At 37.9% G+C, this 27,842-nt stretch overlaps 1 protein-coding gene across 6 annotated transcripts in view; it reads right to left on the bottom strand.

Annotated features, from left to right (window-relative positions):
• Nucleotides 1-27,842, bottom strand: part of XRN1 (5'-3' exoribonuclease 1) — a 112,208-nt gene that overhangs the window by 17,173 nt on the left and 67,193 nt on the right. For 5 of the 6 annotated variants that reach the window (XM_005201893.5, XM_059886157.1, XM_010801553.4 and 2 more), the window contains 9 exons: nucleotides 27,706-27,838; nucleotides 24,436-24,505; nucleotides 19,212-19,419; nucleotides 18,646-18,741; nucleotides 11,590-11,692; nucleotides 3,726-3,787; nucleotides 2,243-2,353; nucleotides 1,964-2,086; nucleotides 1,206-1,365 (listed from right to left, as the gene is read on the bottom strand). In XM_005201893.5, coding sequence (XP_005201950.1) covers nucleotides 1,206-1,365; nucleotides 1,964-2,086; nucleotides 2,243-2,353; nucleotides 3,726-3,787; nucleotides 11,590-11,692; nucleotides 18,646-18,741; nucleotides 19,212-19,419; nucleotides 24,436-24,505; nucleotides 27,706-27,838 — 1,066 coding nt within the window. The remainder of the gene's footprint in view (nucleotides 1-1,205; nucleotides 1,366-1,963; nucleotides 2,087-2,242; nucleotides 2,354-3,725; nucleotides 3,788-11,589; nucleotides 11,693-18,645; nucleotides 18,742-19,211; nucleotides 19,420-24,435; nucleotides 24,506-27,705; nucleotides 27,839-27,842) is intronic. The other variant, NM_001206035.1, reaches the window with a different exon arrangement.

The raw sequence follows: 27,842 nt of genomic DNA, 5'->3' as shown, positions 1-27,842 counted from the left end.
TCTGAAATCAAACCTTCCAAGTGCCTTTATATAGAATATGATTTTAAAAATTCTGAAAGAGCACATTCTTTATAATCAAGAAACTCACCAACAGAACAAAAGCACACCCTAGCGGAGAATGAATCTAAACCTCTAATTATTATAGATTAAAAAATAAGTGGCTTGCCCAAAGTCATAATTAGTTCTGTTACATGGGCTGGGTTCTGAGCTCTTCATTCTAAGGTATATAATACTTTTTACTGTACTGAAATATAGTAAAAGTTACTTGTTTTTGACAGTGGGATCATACTTAGCTGATACTGTTTTAAAATTTTATTTTGCTCTATTTCAAGAATACATCTGTCACTATGATATATATTGTTTCCTGAGAGTTATTGGAATTTTAATTATTTATCCTGATACTCAGTAGATAAATGAAGCTAGGCTCTGATATTGTTCCAGATTTTGATCCTTAATAAATTCAAATTGCCTTATTTCAAAATGTTTTTTACCTGAGAAACTTTTGTCCCCACCTACCATTATTCCTGGTGGACTTTTGAAGATAATTACAGAGACAAATATTAAGTATAGTGGACACAGAATTAGGGGCAATGACCGACATCTAGTGAAGTCCAGCTGTGTGCCACATGTTATGCTGTAGGCTTCACAGACTTATGGTGAGTGCCACTTTCCAATGTGTGCCTCCATTAATTATTTTTAATTGATTTTACAGCTTCTTCTTTTTTATGTGAGTCAAGTTATTTTAACATAATACTAATACCAATTATTGGCACCTAGGATGTGTTAGACACAGTGCTAACTGCTTTATATATGTCATATAATTACTGCAACAGACATCTGCAATGTTATTTCATAGATAAAAGTTAAATAATATATTTAAATTACATAATAATTTTTAAATTATTGAGAAAAAGCTAAAATGTAAAAACTTTTCTAGGTTTGGAATCTACAGAATGAGTATCTGTTACAGTATAATTTAAGTAGTTACAAGAAGATAATTAGAGATCTACTGGTTACAGTTATTTAATACATTGTTATGTAATGACATAAGCATAAGAAAACACACTTATTACCCTTCATTATACTTAAAAAAATAAAAGTAGTTTTATCTTTAAAAATTCCAAGATTAAAAAACCAAATGAACTGGATTTTTGAAGTTGGCTATTAGCTCACTTAATTTCTTATTAAGTACTTAGCTTACTTACTCAATTTCTTATTTTGTTTAGGTTGTGAGGAAGATCCATATTCATCTCTTCTACTAGAGGAAACAGTGACTTCATTACCAAACTGTTTCATTTCATTCTTATGATCCATACTGTCAGAGCTGTCAATTTTTAGAATTTCTTTAAGCATCCGAGTTCCTTTCTGCTTTGAAAATGATTAGTGTGGAGATGGTGGGGGTAGAGAGAAAAGTTAAACTTAGAGTTACAGAGCTTACTGATCCTCCTTTTAATAAGTTCTATTGTTAAAAATTAAGACAATAACTACATTCAGATAAAGAATAAGGAAAATCAATAGAGTTGAAAAAAAATCCACATTTCCTGGCAAAGAAATAATAATTATCATTCCTGCTTAATTTCTGACCAAACAGTCTGGGAACAATGTTTGAAAAACAAGGGATTCATTTTGATATTTGGCAAAACTAATACAATTATGTAAAGTTTAAAAATAAAATAAAATTAAAAAAAAAAAAAAAAGAAACACAATGCAATTTCATATGTGCAAACAGCTTAAAAGAACTAAGTAAAATCTAAAAACAAAATAACTATGAAAAAAAAAAAAAGAAAAACAAGGGAGCTATGGTGGCTAAATTGCCCAGGACAGCCCAGTTTTCCTCACAGGATGAAAATAATATGCCTCACATCAGTCTATGTAAGAGAAGGTATCTTAACTGTTGCACAGGGTACGTATGGCCAACAATAATAAAATTACCATATTGTACAAGCTCCTACAAAATACGAACCATAGCAAATGACTGTGGTGACAAATGTTCTTCACTTGGAGGCTCTTCATGATGAGATGACTGTATTTCACTTTCTTTGGAGATATTCAAGGATGCTAAGAAGTTCTCAATTCCAGGATTAGGCTAAAAGAATAAATATTTTGTGCATGAAGTTTTGAAAGTACAAGGACCTGAAAATCACTAAGAGTTTTATGTACAAAATTGATCATTTAATTTTCACTCACTCGTCTTTCCAAGTGTTAAAGTGTGGGAAGATAAACTGAATGAATGGTCTTTTACCTTATCAACACCACTTGGATAACCAGTCACAACCTTTTGATTTTCTGAGACTTCTGAATTTTCATTTCTCTTCAGTAGCTTAATATTACATTTGGCAGGCCCTCCAAATGCCTATAAAAGAGTAAGAATGGGTTTTTGTGCAAATAAAATTATAGTTACTACTTAACAGTATTCTAAATAAATCACTGCCAACTTTTTGGAGTGTTATTTTTTCTTTTATATCATAAGAAAAAAGGGGGGCCCATAAACTTGATGAGGGAAAAAATTACATCTTAACCTCCATTAATTTCTAAATAAGATTTAGCATTCCCTTCAATTATGAATGTAGGCAATAAACTATTAATACAATGGTGGTGATTCTAATGGCATTTCAATATAATTGGTTTTCTTTCAAATCTTATATATTTTATTGTAACATTAATACTATTATTCTCAGAAAGAGTCCATATACTTCACCAAAGAGGCCCACAGCACTAAAGAGTTTATGAACCCCTTTTCTAGAAGAAAGGAAATTATAGCATAAGAATTTCAGAAGGAGAAGGTTTGAAAGTCATGTAATTCAACCCTTTATTGGTATCTGAAAATTAATGGGTTCCATTACTGAGAACCTGTTATGTGCCAAGATATCTGCTAAGATATCTTTTATAAATATAGCTTATAAGAGATCTAACTTTTTAAAACACTTTGTTATAAAACATAATATGCATATAAAATGCACACATGTGAAGTATACACATGTGTACATGTGATTTAAAGTGTTTTTTATTATAAAATGTATATAGACTATCAATCAGCAGAAACTCTTAAAATAAAATATAAATGATCTCAGTTTCTCTTATTAACCTAACTCCACAGAATTAACTGTTAACTTTTCCATGTTGGTCTATATACTTTCATTGAATATATAAACATGCATGCATGCTTAGTCGCTCAGTCGTGTCCAACTCTTTGTGACCCCATGGACAGCAGCCCGTATTTCCAAATAGTTTATATATAAAATGTACACACACTCATATAAGTAGGCATGTTTGTAAGTACTTATATAGGGCTTTCCTGGTAGCTCAGCTGGTAAAGAATTCCCATGGAGAGAGGAGCCTGGAGGGCTGCAGTTCATAGGGTAGCAAAGAGTCGGACAAGAGTGAGGGACTAAGCAGTAGCACCAGACTATATATAATGAATGAGAGGCACAAGTGATATATTTTAGTCTCCATTTTAAAGATGAAGAAACTGAGGCTGTGAGAAGTGCAGTGATTTGCTCAAGGCCACTGAACCATGAAACAGCAGAACCAGAATGTATCTCTAATTCCAAGTCTTGGACTCTAGTTGCGCAACCTCCCATCCAAGGGACTGATAGGCTCAGCAACCCTCTTGCCACACACATTATGAATCAGGTTGAAAGGGCTGCAAATTTAAGGCAGATGCCACAGAGCCACCAATTCCAATAAAAAGTGGACTACTAGAAATTTGATTTTAAGAAGCTTACCTGCCTATTTGACATTTTTTGTGACCGACTTTCAGTTTTAGGACTCTTACACTCTTCTTTAACTAGACACAAGAAAATAGAAATTCTGTTAAATGAAATTTGTTCCATACCTATTAAATTTACCAAATATTTACCACAGCAAGGCACTGTGCTAAAGAATTCACTGAATTCCACGGAGGGAGAAAAAGGCCCTGCTTTTGAAGAACTTGTAATCTAGATGAGGGGGAGAAAAGATACAGGCAACAACAAGGGAAAAAGAAAGGTGGCATCTAATTGAGTCTTGTAGAACGGCAAGTTTCCAAAGGGCAGAATAGGGGGCTAAGTATTTCAGCAAAGAAAATAATAAGAGAAAAGACAAATAATAGGAGTAGCAGAAAGCAAGGAATATTTGTGGCACTCTAAATAGACAAGTTCTGCTGGAGGCTAAGAAGTATAATGCAGCTTAGTTGAACTAGAGGAGCAGGCTGCAGCCATAATCTGCCAAGGACTGAAGACTATGGAATTACACTGGAGGTAATGGGCATAATCACAGAAAAGTTTTGATCAGGTAGGAATCTGATCAGAATTGAGCTTTAAGAAAATTAAAATATAGCAGTGGCCTATTATATACAAGGAGTTAGAGACCAATGAGGAAGCTATGTTAGTATTCTTGTTAAGGGGAAATTAGGAGAACAGAAAGAAAATGAAAAAGGATAGATTAGAAGAGGAAGGAGGGAAGGGAAAAAGGAAGAAGGAAAGAAAAGAAGAAAGGAAGAAAAAAGGAGGAAGAAAGAGAGGGACACAAAAGGAAAGAGAGGATGAGGAAAGAAGTAGAAGGAATGGATAGAAGGGAGGGAGGGGTTGGAATGAGAGAAAAGGGAAGGAAGGCACAAAGATGAGAAGGGAAGGGAGAACAGAGAGGGTAAGAGAAGAAGCCAAGGAAGAATTCCTGGATTCAACATTAAACCTTTGTTGAGACACACAAGAAAACTAATTGGAATTCCACATAATGTAAATGGCTTACACACTTTTATATAAAGAATAACTTGAAGAAAAAATCACAAACATTTTAATTAACTATAAAATCTTGAAGCTTTAATTATCAGATTTATGGGGACATGAATCTATATTTTGGAGAAGGCAATGGCACCCCACTCCAGTACTCTTGCCTGGAAAATCTCATGGATGGAGGAGCCTGGTAGGCTGCAGTCCATGGGGTCACTAAGAGTCGGGCATGACTGGGCGACTTCACTTTCACTTTTCACTTTCATGCATTGGAGAAGGAAATGGCAACCCACTCCAGTGTTCTTGCCTGGAGAATCCCAGGGATGGTGGAGCCGTCTATGGGGTCGCACAGAGTCAGACACGACTGAAGCGACTTAGCAGCAGCAGCAGAATCTATACTTAACTTAAAATGTAAAAGAAACAAAAATAACATATAGATATTTGGAGAAGGAAATGGCAACCCACTCCAGTACTCTTGCCTGGAAAATTCCATGGATTGGGGAGCCTGGTAGGCTACAGTCCATGGGGTCACAAAGAGTTGTTCACAACTGAGCGACTTCACTTTCTTTCTGTAATTCCTTTTGGAGAAGGAAATGGCAACCCACTCCAGTGTTCTTGCCTGGAGAATCCCATGGACAGAGGGACCTGGTGGGCTATGGTCTATGGGGTTGCAGAGTCGGACACGACTAAGCAACTAACACACACACACACATTGGTGCAAAACAAAAACAAAAATCTGAACCAAAGCTATAAAACAAGAAAAGTTTTTTCAAAATAATTTTTAAAGAAAAACACCAATACAGTATACTAACGCATATATATGGAATTTAGAAAGATGGTAACAATAACCCTGTGTTCGAGACAGCAAAAGAGACACTGATGTATAGAGCAGTCTTATGGACTCCGTGGGTGAGGGAGAGGGTGGGGAGATTTGGGAGAATGGCATTGAAACATGTATAATATCATGTATGAAACGAGTCGCCAGTCCAGGTTCAATGCATGATACTGGATGCTTGGGGCTGGTGCACTGGGACGACCCAGAGGGAGGGTATGAGGAGGGAGGAGGGAGGAGGGTTCAGGATGGGGAACACAGGTATACCTGTGGCGGATTCATTTCGATATTTGGCAAAACTAATACAATATTGTAAAGTTTAAAAAAAAAAAAAAAAGACTCCTGCTAAAAAAAAAAAAAGAAGAAAAACATTTTATAAAGACTATTCTTAAACTATAGGAAATATATAAATACATAAAATACCATGTGCATATAAAATATAATCAATTAGACTCAGGACTCGGCACTTGGTATTTCCTCTGCTGGAAAGCTCTTCAGTAAGCTGATTCCATTTCCCTTTCATTTGGGTCTCTATTCAAATGTGTCCTTGGAGAGGTATTACTTGACTACCATATTTAAAACAGCATCTGCATCACTCAATCTTCTTACTCTGCTGTATTTTTCATCATAGATTTATCATTACTACAGATTATGGAATTTACTCTGCCTATTATTAGTCTCAACCTTAGAATATAAAGTCCATTAGGTCAGAAAACTTGTCTGACTTATCCCCAGCACCTAAAACAATACCTTGCACATAAAACAGCTGAATAAATAAATGAATAACAAAAGAGTCATATTTTGAACATGAAGAGCAATTTGATACAATTTTGGAATACTATGATCAAGAGAAGAGAAAAAGTACTGTAAGATGAAGATTCTCATATGTGTATCTGTACTCCCTACTGTGCCTAAAACACAGTGGATTACTGAAACAAATGAAGAGTCAAAATACATAAAATACGTTAGAGAATATTAACAACAAAATACTTGCACATATTCTTAACAAAAATCTGTAATATAATTTGAATTTATTTATTCATTTATTTTAAATTTTTTGGCCATGCCTTGCAGCATGTAAGATCTTAGGTTCCCCAACCAAAGACTAAACTTGTGCCCCTGCAGTGGAAGCATGACGTCTTAACCACTGGACTGCCAAGGAAGTCCCTGGAGTAATGTAATAGGCAAGTGTTTATATACATAAAAAGGTAACTGGATTACTCTAAATAAAATTTAAATTTATCTCAAAATGTGGTTAGTGAGGTGACATCAGCAAAAATACTGAAGGACCTCTACAAATTCTTTTCTCCATAAAAGCAACAAGAAAATGAATATAAATCACCAGAATCCTAATTTTCAGAATGATAGAAATTAATCAAAAACTTGCAACAATCTGGGATGTATTTCTTCAAGAAAAAAGACTGAATCTAGTAAAAACAGTGAGTTTTGTGACATTTTAACTTGCCCTGCCCAGTTCTCTCTCTTACTCTCCAGTTCCATGAAGCCTTGAAAAAAAAAAACAGGTAGTATATTTTTGGTGAAAATCCATAGCCTGGCTGCTACTTGAGATTAGAATCAGGCTAGAGTTCTTTCAAAGTGTTATTCCAACATTCTATGAGCCCAGTATTACCATGATACCAAAATTAAAGACATCACAAGAAAATTACAAATGTCCTTTATGAATACAGATGTAAAGATCCTCAACAAAATACCAGTGAATAGAATCTTGTACTGTATAAGGAGGATGATACACCAAGATCTAGTGGGATTTATTCCAGGTATGCAAGGTTGGTTCAACATATGAAAAACAATCAGTGAAAAAAAAAACACATTGAATGCATAAAGGACAGAATCCATGTGATCATCTCAAAAGTCAAAGACACAGCATGCGACAAAAACTAATATCCCTCCTAGGTTAAAAAAAAATCAACAATCTAGGAATACAAAGAAACTTCTTCACCTTGAAGGGCAGCTACCAAAACCCTACAGTTAACATTATATTTAATGATGAAAGACTGAAAGCTTACCCTTAAGATCAAGACAAGGATGCATACCCTCACCACTTCTATTTGACTGGTGGTTATAGCCACAACAATGAGGCAAGAAAAATAAATAGAAGGCACCCAGATTGTATAGGAAGAAGTAAAACTACATTTGCGGAAGCCACAAAAAACTAGGGCTAATAAATAAGTTCAACAAGGTGGAGGAATACAAGATCAATATACAAAAGTCAGTGTTATTTCTATAAATTGTAATGAACAATATGCTCCCAAAATTAAGGAAACAGCTCCACTGACAACTGTAATAAAATACTTATTAATAAATTTAACAAAAAATTCAAGACTTATACACTGAATACTATAAGACATCGTTGAAAGAAATAGAGAGGCTTATTGGGTAGTATTGATGACAATACTACCCAAAGTGGTCTACAGATTCAGTATAATCCCTATAAAAATTCCAGCTGCCATATCTGCAGAAATAGACAAGCTGATCCTAAAATTTATACGGAAATGCAAGAGACCAGAACTTGACAAATAATCTTGAAAAACAAAGTTGGAGGATTCAAATTTTCTAATTTCAAAACTGATAACAAAACTATGGTAATGAAGATGATGTGTTGTGCACAAAAAGATGGAATATAGATCAGTGAAATGCAATTAGAGACTAGAAATAAACCTATGCATCTATGGTCAACTGATTTATGACAAGGGTGCCAAGACAATTCAATGCAGTGCAAAGAAAATTCAATGAGCAAAGAACAGTCTTTTAATAAATAGTGCTGGGACAACTAGATGTCTATATGCAAGAGAGTGAATATGGACTCATACCATATACGCACTTATTCAAAAATGGAAAAAAGACCTAAATGTTACAGCTAAAACTGTAATGCTCTTAGAAGAAAACACAGGTGTAAATTTTTGTGACCTTGAATTAGGTAATGGTTTCTTAGATGATACCTAAAGCACAAGCAACTAAAGAAAAATCAGAAATAGGTAAATTGGATTTGGTCAAAATTTAAAACTTTTGTGCTTCAAGGACACTGTAAAGAAAGTTAAAAGACAACCACAGAATGATAGCACATAGCTGCGAATCAAATATCTGAACAGCATATAGTATATAGAACATAAAAAGTACTTCATAGGATATGGAATATTAAAAGTACTCTTACAACTCAAGAACGAAAAGACAACCTAACTTTAAAAAATTTTATTTCCAAGCAATGTATTTTTAACTCGGATGCAAACAAACAAACAAAAAAGAGAGAGAGAGAAAAAGAGAGAATTCCTTGGGGACCAAAACTGTAAATCAAGGTAGGATTAGCTGATTTGTCCCTCTGGGCAGTGTTCCTGACCCAGTTTGATTTAAACTTCGGGTATTTGGCTCTTTCACTTTGCAGGTGGAGAACTGAAGGCTTGTAAGGGGCGTGGCATTTTCACATGGACATGACTTCTTAGGGGCACGGTTTCCTAGGAGAGGGGACCTGAGGCTTTGAACTCAATTGCCACAGTATGTGAAAGTGCAAGGTCATGGTTCTTATGTTCTCACACTAGTTCTCCCATTATTGTTATTACTACTATTGCTGCTGCTGCTGGTGTCATTAATAAAAGCACTGAGTGTTCCTGATGGAACCCAGAACCCAATGGCTGTTCCAAGGAGTCAATAAGGGCAGCTCAGCTGAGTCAGTCTTTTCTGGGTACAAATACCCTTAAACTTGACCACTGTCCACTGAGGACGATGCTGTTGTTCCATCTTCCAGAAGAGAAGCTTGAGGCCCAGCATGGAGAAGCCCAGGCTTGGCCAGGATTTTTGAAAACCCAGGGGTACAAGGAGAGGGCAGGCTGCATCCCAATACACTCCTGCTCCTTCCAGAATTCAGGGTGGAATGGCCACGGGGTCACCAAGGCTTGGCCACTGACACAGCTACTCCCTTGCCGGGCCTGCCACTGCTGGGGGCTGGGTACCAGGAGCAGTGGGGTACAGGCTGGCACACTTTCCCAGCTGAGTGTGTGCCCAACTGGGGTGCATGCTCCTTCCACACTTGCCTCCGGCCTGAGAGACACATAAGCCGTTACCCCACCCCCATCTTCCCCCAGACCCTGACAACCACACATCCACTCTTTATCTCTGTGGATTTTCTTGTTCTGGACGTTTCGTAGAAATGGAATCACACATTCTATGGCCTTCTGTGTTTGGCTTTTCTCACCTGCATTGTATCTGGGGGCTCATCTGCTTTGCAGGGTGTGTCACTGCCAAAGTTTGAATTTGTACTGCCTGCCCTGTGTCCCTGGGACCCCAGCAGCATAGCACCTTCCCACAGCCTAGGATCTGGAGAGGCACCCCACCACACCCCTGGCATGGAGTGTGGTGTGGCACATACACCCTGGGCCCAGTGGCTACTTGCACAGCTGGCCCTCTAATCTCTGCCTAGAACCCTTTGTCCTTCCCTTTCTGCAAGCCAACACTCACACACCCTCTTGGCCTCTTCTCACCTGCCTCCTCCTCAGGGAAGCCCTCCACGCAGGCATGGACCCCTGAAAGCTTGTCTCTTGGCTCCGTCCACTTTCCCCACCTTGCCCCTATCTTGTAGGGTTTGGAATGACACTTCATCCTGCCACCCTCTGTGCCTTATCTGTCTCCTGGGTTAGGCTGCAGATTCAAGTGGCCTGGGTGTGTGTGTTAGTCACTTGGTCATGTCTGACTCTATGCGATCCCATGGACTATAGCCTGCTAGGCTTCTCTGTCCATGGAATTCTCCAGGCAAGAATATTGGAGTGGGTTGCCATTTCCTCCCCCCATGAAGACAACCTAATTTTAAAATGAGCAAAGGATTTGAATGTTTCTCTAAAGAAGACAAATAAACAGCCAATAAACACATGAAAACATGTTCAGCACTATTAATTATTAATGAATTAGAAATGAAAACCACAAGGAGACTCCACTTTACATTTACTAGGATGACTATAACAAAAAAGTTGGATAACAACACTCCATAACAAGTGTTGTGAAGGATGTGAAGAAACTGGACTGTCGTATTGCTGGTGGGAATGTAAAATGGTCCAGCCATTTTGGAATACAGTGTGGTAGTTCCACAAAAAGTTAGGCATAGAGTTAACTCAGTTAACTCAGTAAATAAATAAAAGACTCAGTTATTCCTTTAATTCATATATGCTCAAGAGACCTGTAACCATATGTTCACACAAAAGTGAAGTCACTCAGTCGTGTCTGACTCTTTGCGACCCCATGGACTGTAGCCTACCAGGCTCCTCCATCCATGGGATTTTCTAGGCAAGAGTACTGGAGTGGGTTGCCATTTCCTTCTCCAGAGGATCTTCCCGACCCAGGGATCGAACCTGAGTCTCCTGCATTGTAGGTCGATGCTTTACTGTCTGTGCCACCAGGGTTTTCACACAAAAATTTGTACATAAATATCCACAGTAGCTGCCGTCTATGGGGTTGCACAGAGTCTGACACGACTGAAGTGATTTAGCAGCAGTACCAGTAGCAGCAGCATTATTTATTATAACACAAAAGTGCAAATGACCCAAATATCCATCAATGGGAGGATGCATAAACAAAACGTTGTATTCATATAATAGAAAATTGTTCAGTCTTAAAAAGGAATGAAGTACTGATATATGCTTCAACACGGATGAATCTTGAAAAGATTACACCGAGTGAGTGGAGTCGGTCTCAAAGATCACGTATTTTATGTTTCTATTTATAGGAAATGTCCAGAACAGGTCAATCCACAGAGGCAGAAGTAAGTTAGCAGTTGCCAGGGATAGGGGAATGACGACTAGTAAGTACAGACTAATGAGTATGACTACTAATAAGTATGATATTTCTTTTTGGGGTGATGAAAATGTTCTAAATTTAGATACTAGCATTTGGTTGTACAACTTTGTGAAAACACTAAAAAAACACTGATTGAACAATAAAAGGATGAATTTTATGATATGTGAATTATAACAATAAAGCTGTTAATTTATAAAAATAAAAGGAAGCACTTAGCACCATATGTATACTTTCTAACTCATAACTTACATTTTCTGTGAGGCTCATGTTTTCTCGGCTTAACGCTGTTGTCATTAAAGCCAGTTTTATGATGTTGAGTTACTTGACTTATTTCTTGAGGTAGAACTGCACCCTGAAAGTTAAAATTCTTATAAATGATCTAAATAAACTGTTAATATTAAAACTACTTTTCTTTCTCAATGCTTAATAGTTAACTTTATTATTTTTTTGTAAAAATTATAGACTTACCTAGAAAAAGATTTAAGGAATTCAGAAAAGTAAAGAGAATTTAAGAAAACCATTCAAATTCTACCACCCTTGAAATAACTATTATTGACATTATGATCATCAGTCCAGACACTTCTCTATGCACTAGATAGCAAGGTACATAGAAAACAATCACTTTACAAAAATGCTTTCAACAGAAAGAATTAAGTTTAATTTTGTTTGAAGTTAATACAGAAACTAAAGATTAAATTTTAGTTGAATGTTTCTTCACAACAGAAATATCAGCCTCTAAAGATCTTTCTAAATTTGCTTCAAAGTAACCCTTCCTCTAGAGTATGTGAGATGGGAAATGAGTAGGTATTAAGAAGAGAGAACTGGACATGTTCAAGGTAAAGGATGAGTACTATTCTTTTGACTTCATTACTTTAAATATTTCCATTAATGAATTTTTAAAAATTTATTATTCCTGCCCCTATGTTGTAAAAGTTGAGGGTATCAGTCCTTCCACATCCCTTCCTTCAGCACCTGATCTTTATTAATATTTATATTGTCAAGGTATCCAAGTGCTGGAAGACTACTACTACCAGATAGCAAGACTGATTGCAAAGCTACTGTAACTGAGACAGCACATGAATGGACAAAATTAGCAAAATGACATATGAGTAAGTTTCACATAAAGATCATATCTGATCTTTTTGCTTTCTGATAGGGAGAAGAGGCATGAAGGCAAAAAGAGACAGATAACTTGCCATAGCAAGTGAGAGACAGAAGCAGAGTGGAGGCTGGAGATGTTCAATATAAATTAATCTCTCTATAATGATTAATTTTGCTTCTGGTGGACCCTATTTATTTTCTTCTGAGCACAGATGAATGAACACAGGGTATGAGCAAAGGCACCTCATGTTCTAGTTGGCAGTGGACATGCTCCAAAACAGCTGTGATATGCACCAAAGTGTGAAGGAAGGTCTAGTGAACTCACATGCACAGGAACATTTAGGGTTCTTTGGTCTTTAAGACTAAAGAAAAGGGCCAAGAGATTTCCATCTGCACAGCACAATGGCTGGTGGGGATTTGGGCTAAAGCAGTTCATTTGAGGGGATTCTGATGTTACAACAGGGAATCAAAACATCAGGATACAAATATTGTGTGTCTATTATGTGCCAGGCATAGTAAGATGTACTTTGCATCCATTATCTTAACATCATTATAATAATGCTACAATCATAAAAATGCTATGGTGTAGTCAGATTCCATGTTACAGATGACAGAACTGAGGCTCAAAATGATAATGGTTATAGGACTAAACAACAGGAGAGCTGACATCTGAGCCCTAACTCTAAAACCCATGTTCACAGTATGATTTCAGAGAAAAAGTGCCATAACTTTAATAAGAAAGAAAATATTCCACTTTTAACTATAGTTTTTTGAATTATTCTGTTTGATGTCTACATGTCTATTTATGTTAGTTGTATTGTTATATTCTGCCAATAAAGACTTCATTTCTTAAAAGACTTTTTAAAAAAGCAGTTTTATCAGATCAGATCAGTCGCTCAGTCGTGTCTGACTCTTTATCAACAGGTTCACAATAATACTGAGAGGAAGGTACAAAGATTCCCCTATTCCCCTCACCCCCACCTCCATACATGCACAGCCTTCCCCATTATTATCATCTCCCACTGGAGTAGGACATTTGTGACAACTGATGAACCTACATTGACACATAACTGCTACTTAAAGTCCGTATTTTACATTGGTTCCACTCTTGTTGTTATATATTCTGTGGGTCTGGACAAATGTGTAATGACATTTATCTACCATTATACAGAATATATTCATTGCTCCAAAAATCTGTGCTCCATCTATTATCTCTCCCTTTCCCAATAATCCCTGGCAACCACTGATATTTTTACTGTCTCTATGGTTTTGCCTTTCCCAGAAGCTTGAACACCTTAAAAAAAAATCATGTTGAGTTCTCTAGAATTTGCTTATTAGATGAATACCAGGCTGCTTATTAATGCTTCATGGATATAAGGGTTATATGTGGTAGCTCATAATTCTTAGAATATAAAGTAGAAAAAACATGGGAGTGTTCAGCTGATATGAATAATGAAATAGCACCTTAATAACAGGAGATGCATACAGAAGATTCTATGGAAATACAAAATATCAAGTGTTGCGGCTGCTGCTGCTAAGTTGCTTCAGTCGTGTCCAACTCTGTGCGACCCCATAGACGGCAGCCCACCAGGCTCCCCCGTCCCTGGGATTCTCCAGGCAAGAACACTGGAGTGGGTTGCCATTTCCTTCTTCAATGCATGAAAGTGAAAAGTGAAAGTGAAGTTGCTCAGTCGTGTCCGACTCTTAGCGACCCCATGGACTGCAGCCTACCAGGCTCCTCCATCCATGGTATTTTCCAGGCAAGACTACTGGAGTGGGGTGCCATTGCCTTCTCCGGTATCAAGTGTTGAGTTCCATCTAAAGGAAATTGGTGATAATATGCCAGTAGACCTTTTGGCAGTGAGAGAGGAAAGAGAAGGAAGGAACAATGCAAACATATAACCTGAAATGGAAATTATCTGTTTATGGGAGAGGGAAAATAAGGAGATCAATTTGACTGGAAGAGAGTATTTTACCAAACAGCTGGACATACTTTATATAAGAACTGTACAGGGTTGGATTATAGAAGACCTAGACATTAGTTTGAGTTAAGGCTGAACTCCAGTAGTTTTAAACAGGGAGCCCTATACATTCTAGAATATTTGAATAACACTGTTTTAGGGTTTGAAAAGACCTCAGAGTTCAGCTAAGTCCAATGCCTTAATTTTATACCTGAGGCCAAAGAAGCCCAGGGAAATTAGATTTGTGCAATTTGAGGCACAAAACCTGATTTCCTAATTTTGAGTCTAATATCAGATTTATCTTCACTATACTGCCTCAGGGTATAAAGTGAGTTCAAAACCAGGAGTCTTGGACTTCCCTACGGGCATAGTGGATAGGAACCTGCCTGTTAACATAGAGGTCACGGGTTCAATCCCTGGTCTGGGGAAGATTTCACATGCCGTGGAGCAACTAAGCCCATGTGCCACAACTACTGAGCCTGAGAAGCCACAGCAATGAGAAGCCCACACACCACAACTAGAGACTAGCCCCCTTCACTACAACTAGAGAAGGCCCATGCAAAAGGACGAAGACCCAACGCAGCCAAAAAATAAATAAAAATTATAAAAAAACCCCCAGGAGTTCTTATTAACTAGATACTTGGCTCAATTATGCTATGGGGACAACACAGGTGAAAAGATCTTTAGGAAAGATTGTGTAGGTAGTACTACGTAAGAAGAGCTGCTGCTGCTGCTGCTAAGTTGCATCAGTTGTGTTCGACTCTGTGCGACCCCACAGACAGCAGCCAACCAGGCTCCCCCATCCCTGGGATTCTCCAGGCAAGAACACTGGAGTGGGTTGCCATTGCCTTCTCCAACGCATGAAAGTGAAAAGTGAAAGTGAAGTCGCTCAGTCGTGTCCGACTCTTCACGACCCCATGGACTGAAGCCTACCAGGCTCCTCCGCCCATGGGATTTTCCAGGCAAGAGTACTGGAGTGGGGTGCCATTGCCTTCTCCGAAGAAGGGCTAGAAAGACATAACAAACAGGAAGCACAGATAGGAGGTTTATCTAGGGCTAGGGGCACAATTTAAGGTCTGGTTGTAAAAACTGAGAAGGGGCAAAAAGATTTGGGATCTCAATGCAAAAAATATTAGAAAGAAGCAAAAACTTTTAACTTTATCCTTTCCAGATTATATGCCCGGGTAAATTATTATGCTGGAAATAAGGATAGAAGAGGTTTTAGGTGAGGTCAGTTGTGAGATATTTTGAAGTTGAGGTGATGGTATAGCATCCATCTATACCTGTCTTCTAGAAAGTGGAGATACTGGGTTGATCTTGATTGAAAGGTTGGAATCAGAGACACAGACAGAGTGGTAATTAGTAGAGAAGTAAGAGTCACCGTTAAGCAATGAGGCAACAAGGAAAACAAATCTGTTGTGTTTTGGGAACAGTCCCCAATGAAAGGTTGAAAGCACAGAGGTTAACAAAGAACTTGAACACAGAGGGAAGGGAAAGAGGAGATTCAGAGTAATGTTTTCTCTTAGAGCAGAACTCCTTGAAAGAATTACCTATATTTGCTTCCTCCAATTTCTCTCTTCCTCTTCTCTCTTAAACCCAATCTTATCAGTATTTTACTATCATTCAACTGAAACTGCTCTTGTCAAGGTTCCCAATGGCCTTCATGTGTTAAATTCTGTATGTAGTCAATTCTCAGCTTTTATCTTAACTGATCCATCTACAGCATTTGACACAGTTGATTACTCTATTCTAACATCTATTCTTCACTTGGCATGCAGAAACCACCCTTCCCTGGTTTCCTTCCTGTCTCATGGGCCATTCCTTCTCAGTCTTCTTTTTAGTCTCTCCAACACTTGAAGGATGGAACGCTCTAAGGTTAAGTTACTGAACCCTTCTTCTATCTATAACCAAGAAAGTGGATGTAGATAACATATATATATATATATATCTTGGGTATATTTAAATATATATATATATATATATATGCACATATATTCACATCTGCACATACATACACACAAACATAAAATGATTCCAAATTTCAAATCTATCTCTCCAGCCTGGACAACATTTATGACCTTCAGACTCAAATGTCCAATTCTACATCTCCACTCAGATATCTAACTCTGATATCTCTTCTTAATGTTTAACATACATCTCAAACTTACCAAAACTGAACTCCTGATATTCCCCCACAGATCTACCAGACTTGCAATCTTTCCCACCTCAGTTAACAGCCCATCTATCATTTTAGTTACTCAGACCTGAAGAATTATATCCTTTAATACATTATTTCTCTTTTACCCCATATCCATTTCATCATCAGCTGGAAATCCCTTCCAATATGTTAAGAATTTGACTACTTCTCACAGGGTCCTACTATCCTGATCCAAGTCAATATCAACTCAATCTTGATGATTTCAGTAGTTTCTGAACTAACCTGTTTCCACCTTGGGTCCTCTATATTCTGTTCTCAAGGTAGTAGGCAGAGTGATGGAATTAAAATATAAGTCAAATCATGTCACTCTGCTGTGCAAAACCCTCTACTGATTCCTTATCTCACTGAGTAAAAGCCAGTGTCCTTATAATGATCCAGAAGGCCCTACTAGTATCTATCTGTTACCTCTCTAATCACATTTCCTACAACTCATTGTACTGATTCAGACACATGGTCTGCTTCCTTGTGTATGTCAGAGACCATCACTCCCAACAGAAACTTTGACTTCGTCTGGAATACTCTCTCCTCAGATATCTGTATATCCTCTTCTTCATTTCATTCAAATCTTTGCCCAAATGTTACTGGAACATTCCATTTAAAAAATTACAAAACCTTGCCTGCCCTCTCCACTAAATTCCCTATCCTGCTTCCCTACAATTTTTCTCAAACTTATATTATCATCTAATAACATTTATTTTCTTTTGTCTTATTTATTATCCTTTTCTCCCTACAATACTAATTGTATGTGAGTCCGGATTTTTGTTTTGTTTACAGCTATATTCTTGGTGCATAGAACAATGCCTGGCACATGGTAGGCACTTAATGTGCTGAATGAATGAAAGAATGATTTAAAAAAGCACTCCTGAAGAATGAGTGGTTAGCAGTATTAAATAAACAGAGGAATAAAGGGTTTAAAAATCTGGATATGGGTTACATTTATGTAGAAAGCACTTATGAATGTCTAAGGAAAACTTAAAATACAGCATATTGGCAGAGGTGACTTGTGCACTGTCACTCTCAGCTTTTTTTTTTAATTTTAGATTTTTTCCCCCATTTTATTATTTATTTATTTTAAAATTGAAGTATAGCTGACTTAAAATGTTGTTGTCACTCTCATTTTTATTTTAATTTCACCATCATTGCCTTTGCTTTTTTAATGGAACCCCACTCCAATACTCTTGCCTGGAAAATCCCATGGACAAAAAAAAAAAAAAAAAAAGAAAATCCCATGGACACAGGAGGCTGGTGGGCTGTAGTCCATGGGATCGCTAAGAGTCGGACACGACTGAGCGACTTCACTTTCACTTTTCACTTTCATGCATTGGAGAAGGCAATGGCAACCCACTCCAGTGTTCTTGCCTGGAGAATCCTGGTGGGCTGCCGTCTATGGGGTCGCACAGAGTTGGACACGACTGAAGCGACTTAGCAGGAGCAGCAGCAGCAGCACTGATAATGCTATCATTATCGAAGGTATTAGAATAAATTAGGCCCTCATGGTGCAGGCCACTGGTTTATAAACTTGAGAGGACGTTCCTTTTTGACTGAAGCTGAGAAGAAGGTAACTAGCTAAAAATGTAATAGGAATTTGTTTCTTTTCATCTTCTTTTATTTGGTGACTGAGTCTACTCTTTTAGCAGAATTTCTTTCCTCTTCTTAATCTTGATCAAGGATTTGCTCATTCATATTTAAGACAATCACCTGCCAGCATAAAGCTATACATTCAAGTAGAGGTGAATAAGTTAATACATACCATTAAAGCCTTTATTAAATTTAAAATATAGTTATTATGATTTGTAAACAACTAGAAAAAAATCCAAAACTGATTTAAAATAAAAATTTTCTATAGTCTTACTCATTGGTCCAAAAACATACGTGGTTGAAGAGAACTATGAAAATTTAAGATCCAAAGTGTTATTTCTCTTTTATGAGATTTCAGAAGAAAAACTAATCACTGCATACCTAAAAGAGAAATATAAAATATATTAAAAAAAAAAAAGAAATGTCCATTAAGCAAGGTATACTAACCTTCTCTTGTAGCAGTGGCTGAAAGTGTTGAACCTTTCCAGATCCCTGTAAGGACTGCCAAATGTTACAAAATTCATCATCATCTCTAGCAGGTACCTGGGGAAGTACAAAAAACTTCTTAAGGAAAACTGAAGCATAAATATGCACCAAAAAAAACAGTAGTTATCTATAAGATTTGAGGATTTTTGCTTGTTTCCTTTGTTATCATCTACTTACCTGTTTCTTAATTAGTCTATAATAAACCTGTTATTTGGATTTAAAAGTCTCCTTAAAATTTTAGACCATGAAATTAAATCAAGTATCTCACATAAAACAATTCAAGTTTTGCCCTCAGGGAAATGAAATAAAGGAAATCACACATGAGTTATATGGTGGGCATTTGAAAACTGCTTTTGAAAAACATGATATAGCCCCCTCCTTTTTACCTTTCCAATTAATGTCATTTCGTAGGGGATAACATAGATCATTTGGGTGATATAATTCAAAATATAAGAGTTAATCCATGAAGTAAATGTATAAAGAGAAAACAGTTATTTTCAAGCTCATTATTTAAATAAAAATCTTACTTGAGTAGGAACAAAAAGTGATTGAGGGGAATGGTTCAGGCCTCCCAAATGCCCAGATGAAACTGATGAATTTGAGCTATAGTGATTCACAGCTGGCTGTGGTTTCACAATGGCTGTCAACTTCTGATTTCCAGTTTCAGAGCGACTCCCATGAGAAAGGTTTACCAAGGCACTTGTTGGCAGTCGATAACCTCTACCAGGTGAGCACCTAAAAGTAAAAAGTTGTAACAGGGTAAGAGGGAACTAAAACTAAATGTGCTAGGGAGAAGAATCAAATAATTTTGGGTGGACTGTTCATAATTTAATTAATAAATATTATTTTTATTTTCAATTAATTGATTGATTTATGGCTGCACCAGGTCTTAGCTGCTGCATGAAGGCTTTCTCTAGTTGTGGCAAGCAGGGCTACCCTCTAGTTGGGCGGTAGCTGCTCGGTGTTGTGAAGCTCTAGAGTGTGGGCTCAGTAGTTGTGGTGCACAGGCTTCATGTCCTTCCCACCCCGCTGCATGTGGAATCTTTCCGGACCAGAGACTGAACCTGTGTCCCCTGCATTAACCACTGGACCACCAGGGAAGTCCTGAATATTACTTTTAAATTCAGGAACTTGAAATTAGAGAAAAATCTCAATCTGTAAGATGATATATCTCTGGAAAGTTTTAGAATAGACTATTCAGCGCTATTAAGTGGGAGAAAAATGTTCTAGAGGTGTAGTTTTAAGTGGAGGGGTGTGTGTGTGAGCTAAGCTTGTCTTCAGAAGGCTTGCAAAAGAATAGCTTAGTTAACTAATGAATAAAATTCCAAACTTCTTTAAAAAAAATAGTGGTTTTAACAGTCTGGGTTATAAAGCTAGCCAGTGTGCAGCTAGTGTGGCTCTACTGATGCAACAGGAAAAATGTTAGCTTTGATCACTTCCATCTCCTGATCAATTGTTGAGTCCAGCTCTTTTTATCCTCATCTTTCCATCTTAAAGTTCTAGAATTGGGAAGGCTAAGAGACAAGCATTTGTGATTTCTTCCTTCTTGGTCATGATAAAAGTATTTAGATATTAAAATAAGCCCTCTGTGGTCAAAAGCTTTCAACTCTGTTACTTCTTTAGAATGTAATATTCTTATATTCTGAGATCATGGGGAAGTAGAATTCTTTCATAAGAAATCTTTGTAAGATTTCCAGAAAATATTTTTGTGAGAACTATACTATAAGATTCTGCATTATGAAATGAATATACTGCAGGCAGGCAATCTTTAATATAACTCTCAATCAATTAAGAAAGAAGTTAATCTTAAAAACATATTTCAAAAGTTATTTGGCTAAGGTTATTGGTAACCAAATGAAAATCAAAATCAGATATGGGATCCAGACTCTGCTGCTGCATTTAAAGGCACAGACAATGTCTTTGGGTAACAGGCACATTCAAGTTGCAAAACAATAATGGCATTCTGAAGGTGATCACTTGCTGTAAGGACTGAAGATTGTGATTTCATGCAAAGAGATTAAATAACAGTAATTCACTTTTAATTTTAATTACCACTAATCAAAACAGAAAAGAAACTAAACAAACTGCAGTTCAGTTTTCCAGCTGGTGTTTAGAAAAGAAAGGAAAACTGGAAAGGATTTCATTTAATCCTCACAATCACCTAGTGAAGTGTACATCTTCATTATGGATGATATTGAGGGTCAGAATGCCTCTAACTAATCTACCCAAGGAAACAACAAAGTTAAGTGAGAGAGGTCACAATTCTAATATTCCATGGAGCCTCTAACGATCCTTTTTTTCTGTCACTTTAAACTTTCTATTAATGGTCACCCAAAATAGACTTGAGGAAGTCTCCGCCATGGTAAGCTAAAAACAAACAATACAACCATCTTGCTTTAAACCTCCGAGTTCAGTTCAATAGTTGTCATGTCCAACTCTTGTGACCTCATGGACTGCAGCACGCCAGGCCTCTCTTCCATCACCAACTCCTGGAATTTACTCAAACTCATGTCCATTGAGTCAGTGCTGCCATCCAACCATCTCATCCTCCATCCAACCATCTCGTCCCTTTCTCCTCCTGCCTTCAATCTTTCCCAGCATCAGGGTCTTTTCAAATGAGTCAGCTCTTTTTGGTATCAGGTGGCCAAAGTACTGGAGTTTCAGCTTCAACATCAGTCTTTCCAATGAATATTCAGGACTGATTTCCTTCAGGATGGACTGGTTGGATCTCCTTGTAGTCCAAGGGACTCTCAAGAGTCTTCTCCAGCACCACAGTTCAAAGGCATCAATTCTTTGGGGCTTAGCTTTCTTTATAGTCCAACTCTCACATCCACACGACTACTGGAAAAACCATAGCTTTGACTAGATGGACCTTTGTTGGCAAAGTAATGTCTCTTCTTTTTTAATATGCTGTCTAGGTTGGGCATAACTTTTCTTCCAAAGAGTAAGTGTCTTTTAATTTCATGGCTGCAATCACCATCTGCAGTGATTTTGGAGCCCAGAAAAATAAAGTCTCTCACTGTTTCCCCATCTATTTTCCACGAAGTGATGGGACCAGATGCCATGATCTTCGTTTTCTGGATGTTGAGCTTTAAGCCAAATTTTTCACTCTCCTCCTTCACTTTCATCAAGAGGCTCTTTAGTTCTTTGCTTTCTGCCATAAGTGTGGTGTCATCTGAGTATCTGAGGTTATTGATATTTCTCCCGGCAATCTTGATTCCAGCTTGTGCTTCATCCAGACCAGCATTTCTCATGATGTACTCTGCATAGAAGTTAAATAAGCAGGATGACAATATACAGCCTTGTTGTACTTCTTTCCCGATTTGGAACCAGTCTGTTGTCCCATGTCCAGTTCTAACTGTTGCTTCCTGACCTGCATACAGATTTCTTAAGAGGCAGGTCAGGTGGTCTGGTATTCCCATCTCTTTCAGAATTTTCCATAGTTTGCTGTGATCCACACAGTCAAAGGCTTTGGCATAGTCAATAAAGCAGAAATAGATGTTTTTCTGGAACTCTCTTGTTTTTTTGATGATCCAGTGGATGTTGGCAATTTGATCTCTGTCCTTTGCCTTTTCTAAAACCAGCTTGAACATCTGGAGTTCACAGTTCACGTACTGTTGAAGCCTGGCTTGGAGAATTTTGAGCATTACTTTGCTAGCGTGTGAGATGAGTGAAATTGTGCAGAGGTCTGAGCATTCTTTGGCATTGCCTCTCTTTGGGATTAGAATGAAAACTGACCTTTTCCAGTCCCATGGCCACTGCTGAGTTTTCCAAATTTGCTGGCATACTGAGTGCAGCACCTTTACAGCATTAGGATTTGAAATAGCTCAGATGGAATTTCATCACTGCCTCTACCTTTGTTCGCAGTGATGCTTCCTAAGGCCCACTTGACTTCACATGATGCCTGGCTCTAGGTGAGTGATCACACCATCGTGATTATCTGGGTTGTGAAGATCTTTTTTGTATAGTTCTTCTGTGTATTCTTGCCACCTCTTCTTTTTTTAAAAAATTAATTTATTTTAATTGAAGGCTAATTACTTTACAATATTATAGTGGTTTTTGCCCTATATAGACATGAATCAGCCACAGGCGCACATGTGTTCCCCATCCAGAATGCCTCTCCCACCTCCCTCCCCATCCCACCCCCCAGGGTCATCCCAGCGCACCAGCCGTGAGCATCCTGTCTCATGCATCAAAACCTGGACCGGCGATCTGCTTCACATATGATAATATACATGTTTCAATGCTGCCCTCACTAATCATCCCGCCCTCGCCTTCTCCCACAGTCTAAAAGACTGTTTTCTACATCTGTGTCTCTTTTGCTGTCTCGCATATAGTGTCATGATTACCATCTTTCTAAATTCCATATATATGCATTAGTACACTATATTGGTGTTTTTCTTTCTGACTTACTTCACTCTGTATAATAGGCTCCAGTTTCATCCACCTCATTAGGACCGATTCAAATGTATTCTTTTTAATGGCTGAGTAACATTCCATTGTGTATATGTACCACAGCTTTTTTATCCATTCATCTGCTGATGGACATCTGGGCTGCTTCCATGTCCTAGCTATTGTAAGCAGTGCTGTGATGAACACTGGAGTACCCGTGTCTCTTTCAATTCTGGTTTCCTCGGTGTGTATGCCCAGAAGTGGGATTGCTGGGTCGTATTTGCCACCTCATCTAAATATCTTCTGCTTCTGTTAGGTCCATACCATTTCTGTCCTTTATTGAGCCCAACTTTGCATGAAATTTCCCTTGGTATCTCTAATTTTCTTGAAGAGATCTCTAGTCTTTCCCATTCTATTGTTTTCCTCTATTTCTTTGCACCGATCACCAAGGAGGTCTTTCCTATCTCTCCTTGCTATTCTCTGGAACTCTGCATTCAAATAGGTGTATCTTTCATTTTCTCCTTTGCCAGTTATCCTAACTGCCAGTTATCTTTTCTCCCCTTCAAGGTCAAACTTCTCAAGGGTCAGCTGTTTCTTGTCTCCTTTACCCCACTGGCTGTTCACTCCTCAAACCATTCCAACCTAGCCTGAGCGTCTACAATTTCACTAAATCAAATGACAAAGAGTTATCATGTCTCTTAATTCAAAGAATGTTTCTATTCCTCAAGTTATTCAACCATTAAAAAAATGCAGTCTGATCATGTCACATCTCTGATTTTGATAGCTTCACACTGCTTTAAGGATAAAGGCCAAGATACCACAATCCTTAGCATGTGCTGAAAGCAGGTTACCAGTTCCTGCACAGTGTGGTCCTTGTTCTTTTCCCTTACTCTAATCTTACATGGCTGCTGAGGCTGACACACCTGCGTTCTTTTAGTTTTTAAATGAGTGAAAATGTCCTCTGCTGCATATGCTATTCTGTTTTTCTGACCACCTGTTTCTACTCTTTCAGTACCTAGTCTTCATGTCCCGTTTTAAACATCACTTTAAGAAAGCCTTTCTAGAATGCTCAGATCACACTCTATTATAGACACCTGAACTATTAATACTTCTTCCCAGCACTTGTCACATTTTAATTAAAAAATTACTATTTTTAGTAAGTTAGTTATATCCCTTACTAAAGTGAAAGCTCTGTAAGGGTAGAAACCATGTCTGTCTTATTCAGTGTTACAACCCTATTACAAGTATGAGTCTCATATGTACTAGGAACTGAAATTGTGGACAAAAAAGCAAGTAATGTAAAGTCATTGGCCATATGGACATATTTTCGAAGTGTAATTATCATCTGGAAATACAAACCTTATTGTTAAGCCTCCAGGAAATTCTTCATCAAATAATACTTCAAATAGTACATCAGCTTCTCTATTAGCTGTTTAAAAAAGAGAGATTGAAAAATCATATGATTAAAAAAAATAGAATGTGAGTTTTTGGAGTATTAGAAGCATTACAACTATCAATACAGATGCAAATGAAAAGAAGATAAGCTCACAGATTCCCTTACTTGTATTATCTTAAAGAAAAATAATACTATTTTAAATTAGATGCTGTGAGAATTAATTATATTTTTATCTGTTTTTTATATGTTGGAAATTATTCACAAAAAGAGAGTTAATAAAAGAGAGAACTCTGGAATTTGTAGTTTAGAAGGTTTTACAGTTAGACAAAGGAAACGGAGATTTGAAGACATGGCAGTAATGAGGGAAAGAGAATGGAGACAAAGGATATATTACTAGATAGAACTGGCAGGAGTTTGTGACCTGTGTAGATAAAAAAACTGGAGATGGCAAAGATGACTCCAAGGTTCTGGCAGGAGATGACTTGGTAGATAATGGATGTCATGATTGAGACATGAGACATGTGAGAAAGACTATGGTACAATAAACCTTAAAGACGAGCAGAGAAGAATAAATTTGGCAGACAGGCTAAGCCACTTCAGTCGTGTCCGACTCTGTGCGACCCCATAGACGGCAGCCCACCAGGCTCCCCTGTCCCTGGGATTCTCCAGGCAAGAACACTGGAGTGGGTTGCCATTTCCTTCTCCAATGTATGAAAGTGAAAAGTGAAAGTGAAGTTGCTCAGTCACGTCCGACTCTTAGCGACCCCATGGACTGCAGCCTACCAGGCTCTTCCGTCCATAGGATTTTCCAGGTAAGAGTACTGGAGTGGGGTGCCATTGCCTTCTCCATTGGCAGAGAGGATGATAGGATAAAACTGGAAAGTTTAAATTTACCAAAGTTCCAAGGTAAAGTGAAATCATTAGCTATAATAACATTTGAATTCTAAGCCCAAATTAATCAGAGTCTATCACATAACTTCAGAACAGAATCTCTCTCTCTTCCCACCTCTACCCCCACCCTTTCCATTCCCTTGGTTTTGCTTCTCTGGAGAACCCTGACTAATACCATATCTGATACTGTGTTAACCCAGGGTAGATATGGGGGATATTTCCCTCATTCTCAGTCTTTCATTGTCCAATTGGAACCAGGCCTGCAGAGCTTACTCATTCTCTCCCAGCAGCTTTATCTTTCATCTGACACTTTTACCTAAAATCTAAACCCAAGAAAGTGGGGCTCAATGAGAGGCAAGAGTCTCTTCTGTGAAGGTTTTTTTTTTTTTTTTTTTGTGAAGGTTTAAGATCTACTTTTTAGGTTCCTTTTCTTGTCTTAGGGAGGAGCCACTTACTGAAAAGATTATTGACCAAAGGATTGTTCACCCCCTTTAGTGGAGAATTCTATGGAGATGAGGCATCAGGTGAAGGCAGTAAGACAAATATTCCCCTTTATATTCTATGTCCATGGGATATATGTTTAATAAATGACAATGCTTTTTCCACTCAGTGTAGACAGATACAGCTTTAAAATTCTTCTCTAGACAAAATTCCAACTGGTCACTATTACTGACTGGGGTTGTCAGAAGAAAGGAAACTTCTGTTATCAGAACTAAGGCCTTCTCAGGACAACCTAATCAGAGTAGACTCCACTAAGCTCAGAATTTGAACTGCCAATGCGTGAGGCCGGGCAGACAGCAGGAGGGTTGCTTCATGACATGCATGTGACCCTTACCATACTTAGCCTGGGTTTGTTAACCTAGTTGACTGTCTTGTCGTTGTTTTAAGCACCAAAAAACACATCTAAAAAATTCAAAGAAGAATCAGAGAAGAAAATTCTCTTTTAGAGGTAGACCCCAAGAAGATGTGCAAAATACAGAGAACTAGCGCTCAAAGTCAGAAAAGAATCAGGGGAAGGAGTTCAAACCCCAGCTCTGTCACTTATTTGTGTAAACTTGGGCAAGTCACTTGAACTCTTGGATGACACAATATCAGGACTTCCCTAGTGCTCATTGGTAAAGAAGTCGCCTGCCAACGCAGAAGACACGGGTTTGATCCCTGATCCAGGAAGATCCCACATGCCTCAGAGCAACTAGGCCATGCACAACTATTGAGCCTGTGCTCTAGAGCTGGAGAGCCACAACTACTGAGCCCATGTGCTGCAACTACTGAAGCCCAAGCACCTAGAGCTGGTGCTCCACAACAAGAAAAGCCACCTCAATGAGAAGCCCACGCACCACAACCAGAGAGTAGCCCCCACTTGCCACAACTAGAGAAAAGCCCACACGGCAACAAAGACCCAGCACAGCCAAAAATAATTAAATAAAAAAAGAATAATATCTACTTCTCAGGTGGACGGGAGGGTTAAATGTAAAAGTGCCCAGCACACTGTTGCCAATAAATAAGCAATTCTCTTAGGCTCATGGCCTGTCTGCTCTTCCATCTTTCTGGACAGTGAGACCAAGATTGGGTGCCTGGGATATGGAAGGACAGTGCTGCCGGTGCCCTAGCCTCTAGGTACCCGATGTGTTCCTTTGTGTTGGGGTGACTAGTTTTAGAATCTGTATTGCAAAGCTTCTCACTCCAGGCATCCCTTTGAAGAATTTTTAGATTCTTAGCTAATTCTTCCCTTTTCTTTCTATACTCATTTTTCCTTTTTTTTTGGTAAAAAACACAACATAAAATTTATGGTTGTAACAATTTTTAAGTGTATAGTACTACAGTGTTAACTATATGTACATTGTTGCACAATGGATTGATAGAATTGTTTTATATACACAATCTAGTTGTACTCATAAAATTAAAATTAACATGTAAATCTCTTAACTGTAAATAAGCACATACATCATGTTTGTTTATTTCTCTGCAGAAATCAAGTGACTACAAGGACAATTAAGGCAAAGCCCTGGACACAGTTAGATGAAACCTAACGAAATGTTTGTCTTAGTTTCATGAAAACACATGTATGTATTCTCACTAAGCATTTAGATAATTTTAATGTGTTACACATAAGCTACCAAATTTTCAGCAGTCCTTCTCCAACTTTCACATCTTTTTAATAACTTCCCAGATGATTACACAGACGGAAAAGGACAATTTCCTCTGAAAACTAAAGCTGGGAAAATAATTAACTAAAACATAAAAGGATTTAGTGTTTTTCCTGATTTACAGTTGCTTTCTGCTTGTATATAAGACATACAGTATAAATGCAGATGGAGACATATCAAGTATTGAGTTATTACCCCCTTTAATTCCTATGATGGTGCCCCGAAGGCCAACTGGAACAGAAAAGTTCTCTCTCACATTTACAACACGGTCAAAGAGACGAAATTCTGCATCCCGATCAGGAATAACCCCATGTTGCTGTTCCAAAGGCTGA

The sequence above is a fragment of the Bos taurus genome, chromosome 1, assembly GCF_002263795.3.
Source record: "Bos taurus isolate L1 Dominette 01449 registration number 42190680 breed Hereford chromosome 1, ARS-UCD2.0, whole genome shotgun sequence".
Lineage (NCBI taxonomy): Eukaryota > Metazoa > Chordata > Mammalia > Artiodactyla > Bovidae > Bos > Bos taurus.
This window is presented reverse-complemented; position numbering and strand designations above follow the sequence as displayed.